This window comes from Humulus lupulus, chromosome 9 (genome assembly GCF_963169125.1).
Source record: "Humulus lupulus chromosome 9, drHumLupu1.1, whole genome shotgun sequence".
NCBI lineage: Eukaryota > Viridiplantae > Streptophyta > Magnoliopsida > Rosales > Cannabaceae > Humulus > Humulus lupulus.
Genome location: NC_084801.1, coordinates 33,739,264 through 33,753,842, shown reverse-complemented (window position 1 = coordinate 33,753,842; position 14,579 = coordinate 33,739,264). Strand labels below are relative to the sequence as shown.

Here is a 14,579-nt window from a genome sequence, read left to right as displayed (position 1 = left end):
TACTATAAAATATCATTGTAATAACATATAATACATAATCCTAATTTTTAATAAAAATGATTATTTATGTTTAAAAAAATTATCATATTATATATATATTTAAAAAAAAATCATTAATAATGTTTTGATTTAATTTTTTATTTATTTGAAGTTTATATAACAATCATATAAATTTAATACAATAATTAATAAATTCTACAAATAAACTAAGCAAATATGCATGACATATTACTTGTATCTATTACTTATATTATTTATAAATAACAAAACAAAATAAAAATCAAATAAATTATTAAAATTAAGAGTAACATAGAAATATTAGAAATCTGGGCTCATCAAGGATACCAAATAATCTAAGGCTATCGATACAAAGTTTGTATTTTTGATAAAACACATTTTACATAATATATATATATATTGTGTTGCTATGTGATTTTTTTTAAGGCCCAATACTTATTGATTTGAATATTTAAGTATACTTGTTTTATACATAATGAAATCTCTTCTAACCAAGTAACCTTTTTATTTGTTATACATATCTAGGTAATTAATAAGCAGTATTACCATTATGCTATACAGAGAAGACATATTTAAAAGATAGATAACAAAAATCTAATATTGGTAAGGACACAATACAACTCCATGCATGTTAATGTGTGATTTTTTTTTTTGAACCCTATGTGTGATTTGACTATTGCTAAAACATTGTCTAATTTTTTTTCCAGCAAAAACATTGTATTTTTCTAAATAACCAATTTTTTTTTAAAGAGGAAATAACCAAACTTAAAATTTCAATAATATTTTATTTTGATTTTATTTAAGAGATTTTTTTCTTTAAATACATATATTTTTTTTGTTTTTTTTAATTTTTATAATTTTTATTATTATTTTTTCAAAAATATGTACTTAAGTTTTCAAAAATATAATTTTCAAAATTTTATAATTACAAAAATATAATTTTTAGAAAAAACAACTAAAAAACTAACTTGAAAATAACTTATTAGACTAACTAAATATTAACAAAAAAAAATTAAAAATAACTTGAAAACAAAAAAAAAAAAAATCTAAGAACAACCTGAAAATAACTTGAAATCAGGAAAAAAAAAAGACAAAATTATAAAAATATAAAAATTTAATTAAAATCGTAAAATAAAAAAAATATTTGATTGCAAAAATTTAATTTTATTTTGCGAAAATTAAGATTTTATGTAATTTTTACTAATTTTAATTTGGGTTGAAAGCCTATATATCTATTCAATCTAGTCTGACCTGAATGATGAATGAATACATATACCCTTATGCACATCGTGTTTTTTCTAGAAAGAGAACAAAGAATACAGATTTTTTCAAGGGGAGCTATTGTTTGCAGCAATGGGAGTTCCAGCTTTTTATCGGTGGTTAGCGGAGAAGTTTCCGCTAGTGGTGGTCGATGTCATCGAAGAAGAACCAGTCATAATCGAGGGAGTTTCCATTCCGGTTGACACCAGTAAGCCCAATCCTAATGGCCTCGAATTCGATAATCTCTATCTCGACATGAATGGAATCATTCACCCTTGTTTTCATCCCGAAGATAGGGTACGTTTTCATAGACCCCAATTTCATTATCTTTGTCGTAGTTTTGGAATTCCCAATGTGTTATTTTAGGGTTTTTGGTAGTGAACCTTTGACGATGTTGGTTCATTTATGTTAAATATTTATGCAAGGGAAGATGCCGGCAGTGATTTCTTATAGTTGAAAGCCTTATTTAGTTGTTAATTAATTATCTGACGGAGGAACTGAGTTGGTATTTTGTGAAATTTTGATGAATGTGCACAGAATGGGGGAGACTTAGGTTTTAAGCTTGGTTTTGATGTTCATGTTCAGTGCTAATTTATTGTTTACCTCCAGGAAAATGTTTTGAAATTGAACTATAACATTTTGCTTTGATTGACATTTCATTAGATTAGTTTAGTATATAATTTGGAATTCAAAATTCCTGTTTCTGGATCAGTTGTTCTGTCAATGGACATACAGAAGGAAGTAGTTAAGGAGGTTTGTCTGTTTATCTTTTTATTGGAAACTGGTTTGAACAATTAGGTCTGATTTTTGTTTCTTTAGAAAATATTTAGAATCTCAAATTATTACTTCTGACTCTATCGCCATTTAGGAGTTACTCTATGCGAGTTATTCCCTTAATAATGCTGAAGGTATTAAGAGTTTTTTAAAAACTAGCATAAATAAGACAAATTTCCCTTCTAAGTGAAATTAATAAAAAGTGCTCCTTTTCACGTACTAAGTTTACCCAGAAGACTTTAAGATAGCGATTTTTAGAAATAAAAACTATTAGTTTTATTTACACTTTTTGTATCCCCCAAGTTACTAACAACCCTAAGATTCCCATGTGACTAACCCCTACCTGTGGTGAGATATTTGCGGGCTTGTAATCTTAGGTGATTTAGGTCATATGATTAATTGCGAGAGGCACTTTTGTATTATGTATCATACTACTGCAGGTTTACATTTCATTCTGAGTGTCATTTTTTCCCCTTCTACAAATTTATGTATGCCAGTCTTTATCATCTATTTAATATATATTTGTTATGCAATATTTTCCTTGACCGTATTGTTTTGTTATGCAGCCTTCCCCAACAACTTTTGATGAGGTGTTTCAATGCATGTTTGACTACATTGACAGGCTTTTTGTGATGGTGCGTCCTCGAAAGGTTCTGTACATGGCAATTGGTGAGCGAGTAATTTAATTTGACTTATTCTATTTGTAATACCGATATATCTGTTACTTTTGTTATGTACTAATTACGTGGAAACAACTGGTAGATGGTGTTGCCCCCAGGGCAAAAATGAATCAACAAAGAAGTAGACGTTTCAGAGCTGCAAAAGATGCAACAGATGCGGTATGTTCTCTTGTGGATGCTAGGTGGGTCCTTCATGTGTTTGCACTTGAGGGGCTTTTAATACCTTTTGTTTAATCAATATAATTATGTTCTCCTGTTTTTCTTTTCTTTAAATATCTCGTGGCTGACAATGCTGGCAGTCTATTTCCTTTGGCATTTGTTTCATATGCAATACATATCAAACTAATTTGAAATATCTTTCTGCTGCTTTTTTATTGACTGGTTTGTATAGTTATTGATGAAGAAGGCACTGCATCAAATTAGGTTGACATTTTGTTGTAGATAAAGATGGCTCTCTATTTAATTATATGAGGCTAAATGTTACATATATATATTAATTATATTTATATGTATGCACATATAAATGGCTGTTATTTCTGTAGGCAGCTGAAGAAGAACGCCTGCGTGAGGAGTTTGAGAGGGAGGGGAGAAAGCTTCCTCCTAAATCAGAATCACAAGTTTTTGATTCTAATGTTATCACTCCTGGAACTGAATTTATGGCTGTATTGTCAATTGCATTGCAGTACTATGTCCATCTAAGATTAAACAATGACCCTGGGTGGAAAAATGTTAAGGTTATTTTTTTATCAAGCTTTTTGATCATTTATTTTTGTTATATGTGTTTTGCAGCTGGGATTCTCTACTTGCACAGTTGTGCTTTGGTGGTTCTCAGTGATGTTGCGTATCTAACCTTTGCGAGAGCACTTATATATACATTTCAATTGGCTGAAGGTTATTCTTTCTGATGCAAATGTTCCGGGTGAGGGTGAACATAAGATTATGTCGTACATTCGTCTTCAAAGAAATCTTCCTGGGCACGATCCAAATACACGCCATTGCCTGTATGGTTTGGTATATTTATTCCTTCCATTTATATTGCATTTCAACTTTTTTTTTTAAACATCACATATATTTAAAGTTAAGTAATTTAAACTGTTTTATTAATGTGTCTCTATTGGCAGGATGCTGATCTAATTATGCTGGGTTTGGCAACTCATGAAATCCATTTTTCGATACTGCGAGAGGTTTCTATTTCCTATGTTTCAGTTTTCATATGTATAGATACAAATTACTTGGTATCTTATGTTTGGGGTCTATGCATCTCATCCCCTCACCAGAATAATTACAATGTTTTTTGGTTTGTCTTATCTACTGATAGGTGTCTATATTTTCGTTGTTGCATTTCAGATTGTTTTCACCCCTGGACAGCAAGACAAATGCTTCATGTGTGGTCAGATGGGTCATTTAGCTGCAGATTGTGAGGGAAAGGCAAAGAGAAAGGCTGGAGAGTTTGACGAAAAAGGCGATAAAAGCATTGTCAAGAAACCATATCAGGTCAGTTTACAGAAAGTTACTTGCAACCAGAAATTGGTGTTTCCTTCAAAAAAGATTACGTTTTTCTTTTCATTTTATTGCTTACCAAACCACAACTGCCTGACCATGATTTAAATTGATTAGAAAGCACAAAATTTGACCTTACAATTTTGAGGATGGTTGTGTTTTCTATATTAAAAGTTTACTAGAGCTCCTACTATTAAAGAGACTTTTAAACTTGTCTCCCTTGTTATATCATCTATTTTGAAGTCATAAGCAGCTATATTTGATTATGATATATCTTTTTTTTCCCTCTATTTATTTTTATTTTCATATTTACTTTGTTTTCTTTTATACACAGTTCCTCAATATTTGGACTCTTAGAGAATATTTGGAGTATGAGCTGAGAATTCCTAATCCTCCTTTTGAGATAGATTTGGAGCGCATTGTGGATGATTTTATATTTATATGTTTCTTTGTGGGGAATGATTTCTTACCACATATGCCCACACTCGAGATTCGCGAGGTTTGTTATTATTTGAAGTAAATCTATTTATCTAAGACTTTGTAGTTTCTGTTTGAGAGAAGTACAATTTCTATTTTTATTTCAGGGAGCAATCAACCTGCTTTTGGCAGTTTACAAGAAGGAATTTAAGGCAATGGGTGGATATTTGACTGACTCAAGTCAGGTACTAATAGCATGTATATTTTATTTAATTGGTGTGTAAGACTTCTGGATAGAGAAAGCTGGGTGTAATTTTTTGTTTTTTTGATGTTAATTACTGACTTGTTTTATTTCTCAGCCTAATTTAGATCGGGTGGAGCATTTCATTCAAGCAGTTGGATCTTATGAAGATAAAATATTCCAGAAAAGAGCTCGATTGCATCAGGTTTGTTTTTCGATATCAGCTTTTGTCTACTGGTCATGCATTTCTTAGTAGTTTAGAATTTTGTTAGGGATGGAGAAATGTGTAATAGCTCATTAGCTTGGTTGAAGTATCATAGCTCTCTCTTTCCACTATTTAAATATTGTTTTGTCACTTCTACATTTTGAACTTGTAGGGAAAATATTGTTGTACAATTGAGTGGTGCTATATATCAATGCCAAGGGAAGTAAGATATACCTTCTAACTGCAGCTGATTGCTGCTACTGCATTATTTTTTTCAGCGACAAGCAGATAGAATAAAGCGTGAAAAGGGGCAACTAAGAAGAGGAGATGATGCACAACCTCAGGTTCAACCAGAATCTCTTGTTCCAGTTTCTCGGTTTCATGGTTCTCGTCTTGCTTCTGGTCCTTCACCTTCTCCATATCAAGAATCAGGATCTGGCTACAGTTCTAAGAGCAGACAGGTTATGGATTTAAGTGGAAAAGGAAGTTCACAGGCAGGCAAAGTTGCTCGTTCATCTTCTGCTGCTACTGTTGGTGCCGCCATCGTTGAAGCTGAGAACAATCTTGAAGCAGACGTATGTATTTTTTCTTCATCAGGAGCTTTATGCACCTTTTGTCACGGTTGTTTTAAAAGTTGCCTTCTGAAGTTTTTGGTATCGTTTAGATGATAGTCAGAGCTTTTAGCTGGAGTTGGAGTAACTTGTATCCCTGCATGATGCAAGTACAAATCTGGTTTTTAATTAGAGGGCTTGATGATTTGCTATCTTTTAATAGGTTTCTTTAGGGAATGAGTTAGGCCATAAATCACAATTTAATCTCAGAAAGTACTGGAATAATCTGTTGTTTAGTAAAAAAGGCAAATACTAATGTTGTAATCTTTTGGTTTTCAGGAAAATGAAAATAAAGAAGAATTAAAAGCAAAGCTGAAGGAGATAATTCGTGGGAAGTCCGATGCTTTTAACTCTGAAAATCCTGAAGAAGACAAGGTAATTTTAGTTTTCTACCTGTTATTGATATGATATATAACTGGTAGACAAGGGTTTTCAGTTTGTTACTAATCATTTGTTGAAACACAAGGTAATTGGGCTGTTTGGGGTTGATACTAAAACACTGTTTTCTATTTCTAAGAATAAAAAATGATTTTCTGAACTTAAGGGTGTTTGGCATTGTTCTTAGAGAATATGGTTAAAAAACAGAATTTTTTTTAAAAAGAATGTTCGTTGTTATTTTTTTAAAAAAATTGTTAAATTTTTTTCACCTCTCCTATTATCTCACATATCTCTCAAGTCTTTCTCTCATCAAAACTTTTCATCACTTTCTCTCTCCTAAATTTCTATTATCACATCTCGATTTCTCTGTAATCATTCATCTCACCACTTTGTTTAACATTGCATTTCTCTAGATACCTTCTCCACATTACTATTTCTCGTCATTTTCTTTGTCATTATTTTATCTTTTCATTTTCTCACATGTATGATCGTTCCATATAATATCTCCCATCATTCTCTTTGGCATGAACTTTCACTTTGTAATTATATTTGTTTTCTTTTACTTCAACTTAAAGAAAAATCCAAAATATTTAGAAATTATTAGCCGCCCTTTATTTTTGAAAACATCAAAAAATATTTTCTACTTTTGTTTTTCAAAACACAACATTAGAATAATGCCAAACATACCCTGTATTTTGGTGTTACAATTTTGCTTTTGTGCATACAATATCACGTTAATTTTATATTGTTTTTAGTGAATATACTCATGACACAACATTTTATGTTTCTTCCTTTCGGTACATTGTGACATTTTCTTTCAAAATGCAAAAGCTTGAATTTGCCACCCCAGAAATATAAGCAATGTTCTGCCACTTGGGTTATTTATTGTGTATTGTTTATCTCTCTATCTTATTTCATTAGGTTAAATTGGGGGTACCAGGTTGGAAAGAAAGATATTACGAAGAAAAATTTTCTGCCAAAACTCCGGAGGAACGGGAGGCAATACGGAAAGATGTTGTAAGTTAATGGTAAAAGTTTAATTGATGTTGAGTTCATCATATTTGTTGTATGTCTTACCTTTTGTGCTTATGTTTTACTAGGTTTTGAAATACACGGAGGGCCTGTGTTGGGTTATGCACTACTACTATGAAGGGGTTAGTTCCTGGCAGTGGTGAGTTTTCTTTCATTGACTCCACTAAAATCAAATAATGGATCAGGGCAAATTGTTGACTTTCCTGCCATGGAACATTTCTAATTTCAGGTTTTATCCATATCACTATGCTCCATTTGCTTCTGATCTTAAGGATCTTAGTCAGCTGAGCATAAAGTTTGAATTGGGTTCTCCCTTCAAACCATTTAATCAGCTTTTGGGAGTTTTTCCAGCTGCAAGGTATTGTATTAATTTTTCTTACCTTTTTTTTTCCCTTGTAAAATTTCAGCTACTAAATACTAGCTACACCAATTGCAGCTCTCATGCTCTTCCAGAGCCGTACAGGAAATTGATGACTGATCCAAACTCACCTATCATTGATTTTTATCCTACTGGTATACCTCTATCCAAATACTGTTTCCTTTACTTTTAAAACAAGACATTTCTCTGAATCTTGTTTGTTACAGATTTTGAAGTTGATATGAATGGGAAGAGATTTTCCTGGCAGGTGGATACTTCTGTTTGTTTATTTGATGTTATAAATTGCTTTTGGCTGTAGTGTGAACAAATTCTAACATCCTTATTTTTATCATCAAGGGTATTGCAAAACTGCCTTTCATTGATGAAGCACGACTTCTTTCCGAGGTTGAAAAAATTGAACATACACTGACGGTATGGTTTCTACTTGACTCTACTGTGTCCCACATTGGCCTTCCCGATTATTTGTTTTCCCCCCAAAGTATTAAGCATTTTATTTGGTTGACTTGCCTGCATTTTTCTCTTCATTTGTCCCTGGCTATAGGCAGAGGAAGTCCGGAGAAACAGCATCATGTTTGACATGCTCTTCGTTGCATCATCTCATCCTCTTTCTGTGTCTATTTACTCTCTCGACAACCGCTGTAAGCAATTGTCAAACAGCGAAAGAGCTGATTTTAAAGAAAAAATTGATCCCAAAAATAGGTCAGTAATGTAATTCATAGTTCTGGAGTATCAATCGTTTCTATATTGCACAAAATCTTTCATGACCTAATAATTTCATCAAAATAGGTACTCGATGGAATTCTAATTCTTAATTTTATTCAGATATATGTTGATTTAAACAATATATATTTTCACTCTTGCTCCTTAATGTATGCAAATAATTTATGGTCTCTGTAAACTATGGCTTTATCTTCTGATTTGGTTTAGGGCTGCGTGCAGTGAAGGGATGAATGGATATCTATCTCCATGTGGTGGAGAACCCTGTCCACCTGTTTTTCGGTCTCCTGTATCGGGCTTGGAAGATATCATGGATAACCAAGTCATGTAAGCTGTTAAGCAATGACTATTAGCGTCGCATTGTGAAGTTTTGAAGCGCTACAATTTGCTTGTTTGCTTACCCTTTTTCCTCTTTGCAGATGTGCGATATACATACTTCCTGATCCGCATAAGCATATAACTCGACCACCTGCAGGTGTTACATTTCCAAAGAAGGTACATTGTTCGTCACATACATAGGCTGTAGGTGAATGAAAAACGTCTTCCTTTCCAAACCCAATCTATAATTCACATACAAATAGAGCCTGTTATAGAGGTTGTTGTATAATCTAATATTCTCGTTGGAACATTTTAATTACAAGATGTTGATTTGAAAGGGATTTACTGAAATTTGGTAATACATCAGCAGTTCCTAAAGTACTTTCATTTTGCTTTCAAGTTAATGACTTATGGTTTTACACCATATAAATTCTGCTGCCGTGGGAGCGCTAAAGTTAACCAGGGTGTTTACTTGCTTCTGCAGTCCTTTGTCCCTGATACACAAAATTAATATTAAGATAGACACCAAATTCCTCTTACCACCCTCTCTCTCTCCCCCTCTCTCTCTCTCCCTCTCCAAGCAAGATGCAAACTTTGGTTCATGTATTGTGTTTGCTATTCTAATGGGCTCAAATGTTTCTTTTCTTTTTTCCTGATAAAAATATTCATCTGTGAATGAGTTACTTAAGGAATACGAATTTAATTTTTTACAACAAGAAATATGCTGTTTTTATTTAGTTTTTTTATAATTATTTAGTACTGTATTTTGGAAGATTTTTCTTTCCATGTCTCGAGAAGTGGGCAATGTCTAGGGAATTGCAGAGTTTAATTTGTCTTGTATTTCAGTACTGTAGTTTGTATCGTATTATTTTATGCTATTTTGAATGGCTTAATGTCATGGCTGCTATGGTCCTCACCGAGATGTTTTGTTCTCAGATTGTTTCATTGGGAGATCTCAAACCTGAACCTGTGTTATGGCATGAAGATTCTGGGAGAAGGGGTCCGGATAATGGAAGGTATTTATTCTTGATCATTTTGATAGAGATGCTATGCACTTGTACATCTTATGGGAAATTCTACTTCCCGGTCTCCTTTTGTATCTTCTATTTTGTGTCAATCATGTATAACCTTTTGTATCTTCTATTTTGTGTCAATCATGTCTTTTTCTATTATATGATATCAACCTTGGGATCACTATATTCTTTCAGGTATAATAATCATCCTGGAACCAATTCCGGACGACAACTAGGAGAAGCAGCTCATCGGCTGGTTTCTAATAGCCTACAGGCGAAGGCAGACTACAATGGATATGGAAATCATGGTCGCTCACCATCTTATGCTGGGGCTCAGTACCATACGCCGCAGCCTTCCTACAGGACTCACAGGTTCCATGATCGGGAACATCCTAGAATGCCTACTCCTAGAGATGTTCACCCTCCTGAAGGTCAGTACCAATCATCAAACCGAAGTAGTCCTCACAGTGATCATCATTACAATGATCGACGTTGGTATAATGACGGACACACATCATCTGGTAGCCGCCATCCCCACAATGGATCTCAATCCCAATACTATGAGAGAAATAACCGTATGGCTCCTCAGCATTCCACAAATTCTAGCCACGTACTGTACCAGTCAGGAACTCCGCCTAATGTTGGTCCCATGTACCCTAATGGCCATATGGCACAAACTCCACCTGGATTTGTTGGTGCCAACACATATCCTGGTGGTTACAACCAGTATCAGAACTACCAATCAGCTGGAGCGACAGGCCATCAACAGCAATGGACAGCCGGTGGTGGTGGTGGGTGGGTTTCACCAGCACAAGCTGGACCGAACATTGCCAGGGGGTATGGTCAGCCACACCAATCAGGTAATCCATACTCTGCATTGCACCAGAGAGCAAATAAGAGACCACCTCCTGCACATGGGTATGGCCGCAATTAGAGTCGTACTCTTATTTTCAGCATGCAGTTTCTCTGGTAGTAATGATTGTACAATAGTCATTCTTGTTTGGATATTAGAATGTTGTTTAATTCGACTCTGTCATTCGTGTTTTCGTTGTTAGTGTAATCTTATAGCTAAAGTCCCATATTACGTGCGGAGCAGATTATGTAACTTTAGTGCCAGGGACTCGTTTGATTGGTTATTATTTTATTCTTCTGTTGTCTTAGCTTGCGATACTAATTTTGTTTTTTTTGAATTAGATCATTTTTAGGTATATGATGCTGTAGCCTTTTGTTAAACTACTGGTTATAGTTTACTCTTTAAAGTTTCTTAAAGTGAACTTTTACAGCACGAATTTGAAAAATTACCAATTTATTTATAAAAACTTTGAAGGCCAAATATAGAAATTGATGTAATTTAAGCACAAACAAGGCTAGTAGTACAAGAATCAATGTTTTTGCAGGGTTTCTTGAGTAACTCTCTTGTAATCAATTACTTCAGCTCGACTTTTCTTTAAAAAAAAATATGTTTTTAAAATTATAGTTACTTATATGTAGTAATATTGTACTTTTTAAATACTATTGTTTCTACATTTATATTATATATTGATAATAGTACAAGAGCAATATTCCTATTAAATTAATTCAAAATTCAATTTATAGTTACTCATCTTATGGATTTATTTTTAAGAAATTTGTTTATTATTTTTAAGTGAGTGTAAATATCTTTTTAATTTAAAAAAAATTAAATTAGCACCATCAACTATTTTGTCTTATTGTAGGTTACATAATATTTTAAGAGTAAATTACATTTTATATGAGATTTTAGTAGTGTAAAAATATGGTTCTTTTTTTTCAAAAAAAAAATTAGTCTATGGCTTTTTGTAAGAATTTTTACTTTTATGGGTTTATTTTTCTATATTTTGTATAAAAGTTGGTTTATGTCATAGTGTTACTCTTAATAAAGTTTTATTAATTTGGAAGGTATGTTTGTAATTTGATTATTATTTTTTATATTATTTTTATATAACTGATTTTATATTAAATTTTTCTTTGGTTGTTTTGCAATTTTTTTATTTATTTTTTGTAATATGAATTGTGTTTATTATTATTTTTTATTTACTGTAAATTTTTTTTTTCCTTTTTTTAGATTGTACATTTTTTTTTCAAATCTTGGGTAAGGTAATCTGTTACTTTATTGATCTTTGACAGTTATGTAAAAAAAATGGGAAAAGTTGAGAAATACCCATTTTTAGGAGTAGTTAACTAAAATTAGACACTAAATATATTTAGTTGAACTTTACCCATTATTATCATGAGATTTCCCAAATTACCCTTATTTGAGCACATGATTTTAAGTGTTGTTGTAATGTGTATTATATGTGTCATATTATAGTTAAATTGTAAATACATTCTAATTGTAGTGTGTTTAAGGAGAAAAAAAAAGCATGTAATTGAAGGGGTATAATGGGTACATCAATTGAAAATTTGGGTACTAAAATAAAAGTTAAAAATAGTGGGTAAAAATTAAAGTGTATCATTTAAAATGGGTACATGATCTAATTTCCACAAAAAAAATTCTAGAGCTAGGTTAAATAACATGTACCAGGAGGGGTAATCAGTTACCCTGAGATGAGTAACCTTCTGCCATAAGAGGGGTAACCAGTTACCATAAGAGGGGTGACGAGTTACTCATATTAATTATGAAAAGAAAACATCAAATTTGAAGGAAAAAGAGGAAGAATACTTCATTAAAAAAGGAAGAAGAAGTAACTATGATTTTAGTAATATAGGTAACCAGTTACCATAAAATACCTAGAAATATACACACACATCAGAATATGAAGGTAACCAGTTATGCCCAGAAATATACGCACAAAGAACTGGAAGGTAACCAGTTACCACAAACTTGAAAATAGAAAAAAAAAAAAAAAATCATATCCACCCCCTTTCTCTCTCTCCCATCTTCTTCTCTTCCCTCACCAAGAACCCTAGCCGCCGCCTGCATTTTCGCTGCCTAAGTTCGTGTCTAGGCTACCTCCCTGCATCACCTCCGGCCACGAACAAACTTCCTCCCTCGCCTCCAACCACCACCAGAACCCCCTATCCCCTGCACGTGAGCCCTGTTGTTTTGGATCTGAGTGCGCATCGACCCCACGACCGGAGCTGGAGGTGGTTCGCCGTGGAGATGGTGGTGTCGCGCTTGGGCCAACGCTTAGATGGGCCTCTCGAACAGAGCTGGGGTCTCAGATAGATGGGGCTCTCGGCTAGAGTTGGGTTCTACTTTAAGGTTGCAGAGGTGCGAAATCGCACCTGGGTTTGGATGGTGGGGCTCGGGCGGAGCTGGGGTCTCTAACGGTTGGAGTTGGGTTCGGATGGTGGGGCTCGGGCGAAGCTGGGGTTCCGAACGGTTGGGTTCAGTTGGGGACGCTGGAGCTAGAAGGGATGGTGCGACTCGGTTTTGGATAGAGAATGAGTTTGTGTGGCTGGGTTTGGAGAGATAAAGAGTTTGTGTGGCTGGGGTTTGAGAAAGAGAGAAGAGTGGAATGCTAATTTTACAATAGTACCCCGTTTGGCTGATGTGTTTTGATTTTAAATTTAGCTTCCATATTTAGTTAGTTAGTAATTGTGTTTCTCATACTTTATCTTTTACTTTAATAAACTTTCCCATACAAATTAGCAAAAGTATAATTCCCATATTTTTGCACAGTTATGGTATATGATGGACCCAAAATGGGTACGTTTTAAATATTTATAACTCACAAGCGCACGAATCGTATATGAAGTATAGTGTTCGTGTAAGCACGAGGTCGAACCCAAAGAAATTGGCTAGACTAAAAAAGAAATTATTTTAAACCAAAATTAAATAAATTCTAACCTAGCTCCAAAGATTGATGAGATTTAATATCAAGAAAATAAAAGATTGAAAATAAAGTTATTTAAGAAAAGAAAAATAAACCAATTACGATTTGTAAATAAGTTGTAATAGAAAGATTATTAAGATACTAGAATCCACAAAATGTAAGTTTACTAATATTTATTAGTATATTGATTCCCAAGTTTTAGTGATAGTTAAAATAAATCAAACTATCATTTTCCAAATAGATTTATAATTTAAGCACAAATTATTTCTAAAAAGATAGGGTTTTTCTTCACTTTTCAAAAAATATAATTTCAAAGTATTTAATGTGAATCAACCTAATAAAACAAAAAAAATCAAATAATATTATTTACAAGGCAAAACATAATATTTTTGTTCTAAACATTGAATGTGTACAATTTAATAACACATCTTACCCAAAGAATATTATGTTTTGCAAAATGAAGAACATAGTGTAATATTATCTAACAATCCAAAATACAAGATATTAAAGATGAAAGACATATATGAAGAAGAAAAATCCATAAACTTTGTTGCATTACAAGGGAAATCAACATACAACATAAATACTATCTAGTTACAAGTTGCTTCATCATGATCTTAATAATCTTATGAAAAAAATTAGAAGCACATAACTAGAATCCAAAATATATTACAAAAGAAATACATACTTGGCACAAAATGGTCTTCCAAAAGGAAGAGAGAAAATGTAGAGAGAAAGTGTAGAAAAGATGATGGTAACAAAAAAATTAGCACCCCAAAAATGGTCTTGAAATTACATATTTATAGCCAAAAGGAGATTATTAAAATAATCATTTTAGTTTAATTTAATTGATTATATTAATTAAATTAATAATAGTATGGCAAGTAGGGATAAATTATAGGGTGTCGTGATGAATTTTGTAGTGAAATGTGTAGAAAAATTGGGTAAACAATTGGCATTTGAGGGTCAAGGGGAAAAGGAGACAATATGGGCTAAAGAGAAAAATGGCAGGTGGGGCTAGTGGCAGGTGTAGGAGGGCATGGAGACAGCTGAAGGCTGGGCTAGGCCTGGGCCGAGTGGAGGCTGGCTGACGTCTGGGCCAAAGGCTAGAGCGGGTCCAGGAGCTGGGGCAGGCGGGTGTGGCTGGCGGGTTGGGTCGTGGGTTGGTGTGTGTCCAAGAGCTGGGGTAGGCACATGGGCCGAAGGCTGGAGGCTGGACTGTGGGCGGCTGGGCTCATT

The 14,579-nt window shown here is 33.4% G+C and overlaps 1 protein-coding gene across 5 annotated transcripts; it reads left to right on the top strand.

The window, feature by feature from the left end:
- Window positions 1–1,280: 1,280 nt before the first annotated feature.
- Window positions 1,281–10,776, top strand: LOC133801392 (5'-3' exoribonuclease 3-like). 5 transcript variants are annotated; one of them, XM_062239582.1, is made up of 23 exons: window positions 1,282–1,575; window positions 2,619–2,721; window positions 2,815–2,891; window positions 3,275–3,466; window positions 3,624–3,743; window positions 3,854–3,916; window positions 4,080–4,226; window positions 4,567–4,731; window positions 4,817–4,894; window positions 5,009–5,095; window positions 5,374–5,670; window positions 5,986–6,081; window positions 7,006–7,101; window positions 7,185–7,255; window positions 7,346–7,474; window positions 7,553–7,629; window positions 7,702–7,742; window positions 7,832–7,906; window positions 8,037–8,194; window positions 8,435–8,539; window positions 8,632–8,707; window positions 9,467–9,546; window positions 9,739–10,776. In XM_062239582.1, the coding sequence occupies exons 1-23, from the start codon at window positions 1,372–1,374 to the stop codon at window positions 10,475–10,477; spliced, it is 3,276 nt and encodes a 1,091-aa protein (XP_062095566.1). In that variant the 5' UTR covers window positions 1,282–1,371; the 3' UTR covers window positions 10,478–10,776. The 5 variants fall into 5 exon arrangements, with proteins under 5 accessions (XP_062095563.1, XP_062095562.1, XP_062095566.1 ...); XM_062239580.1 differs by having other exon boundaries at window positions 8,423–8,539; XM_062239579.1 differs by having other exon boundaries at window positions 1,281–1,575; window positions 7,346–7,629.
- The last annotated feature ends 3,803 nt before the right edge of the window (window positions 10,777–14,579 follow it).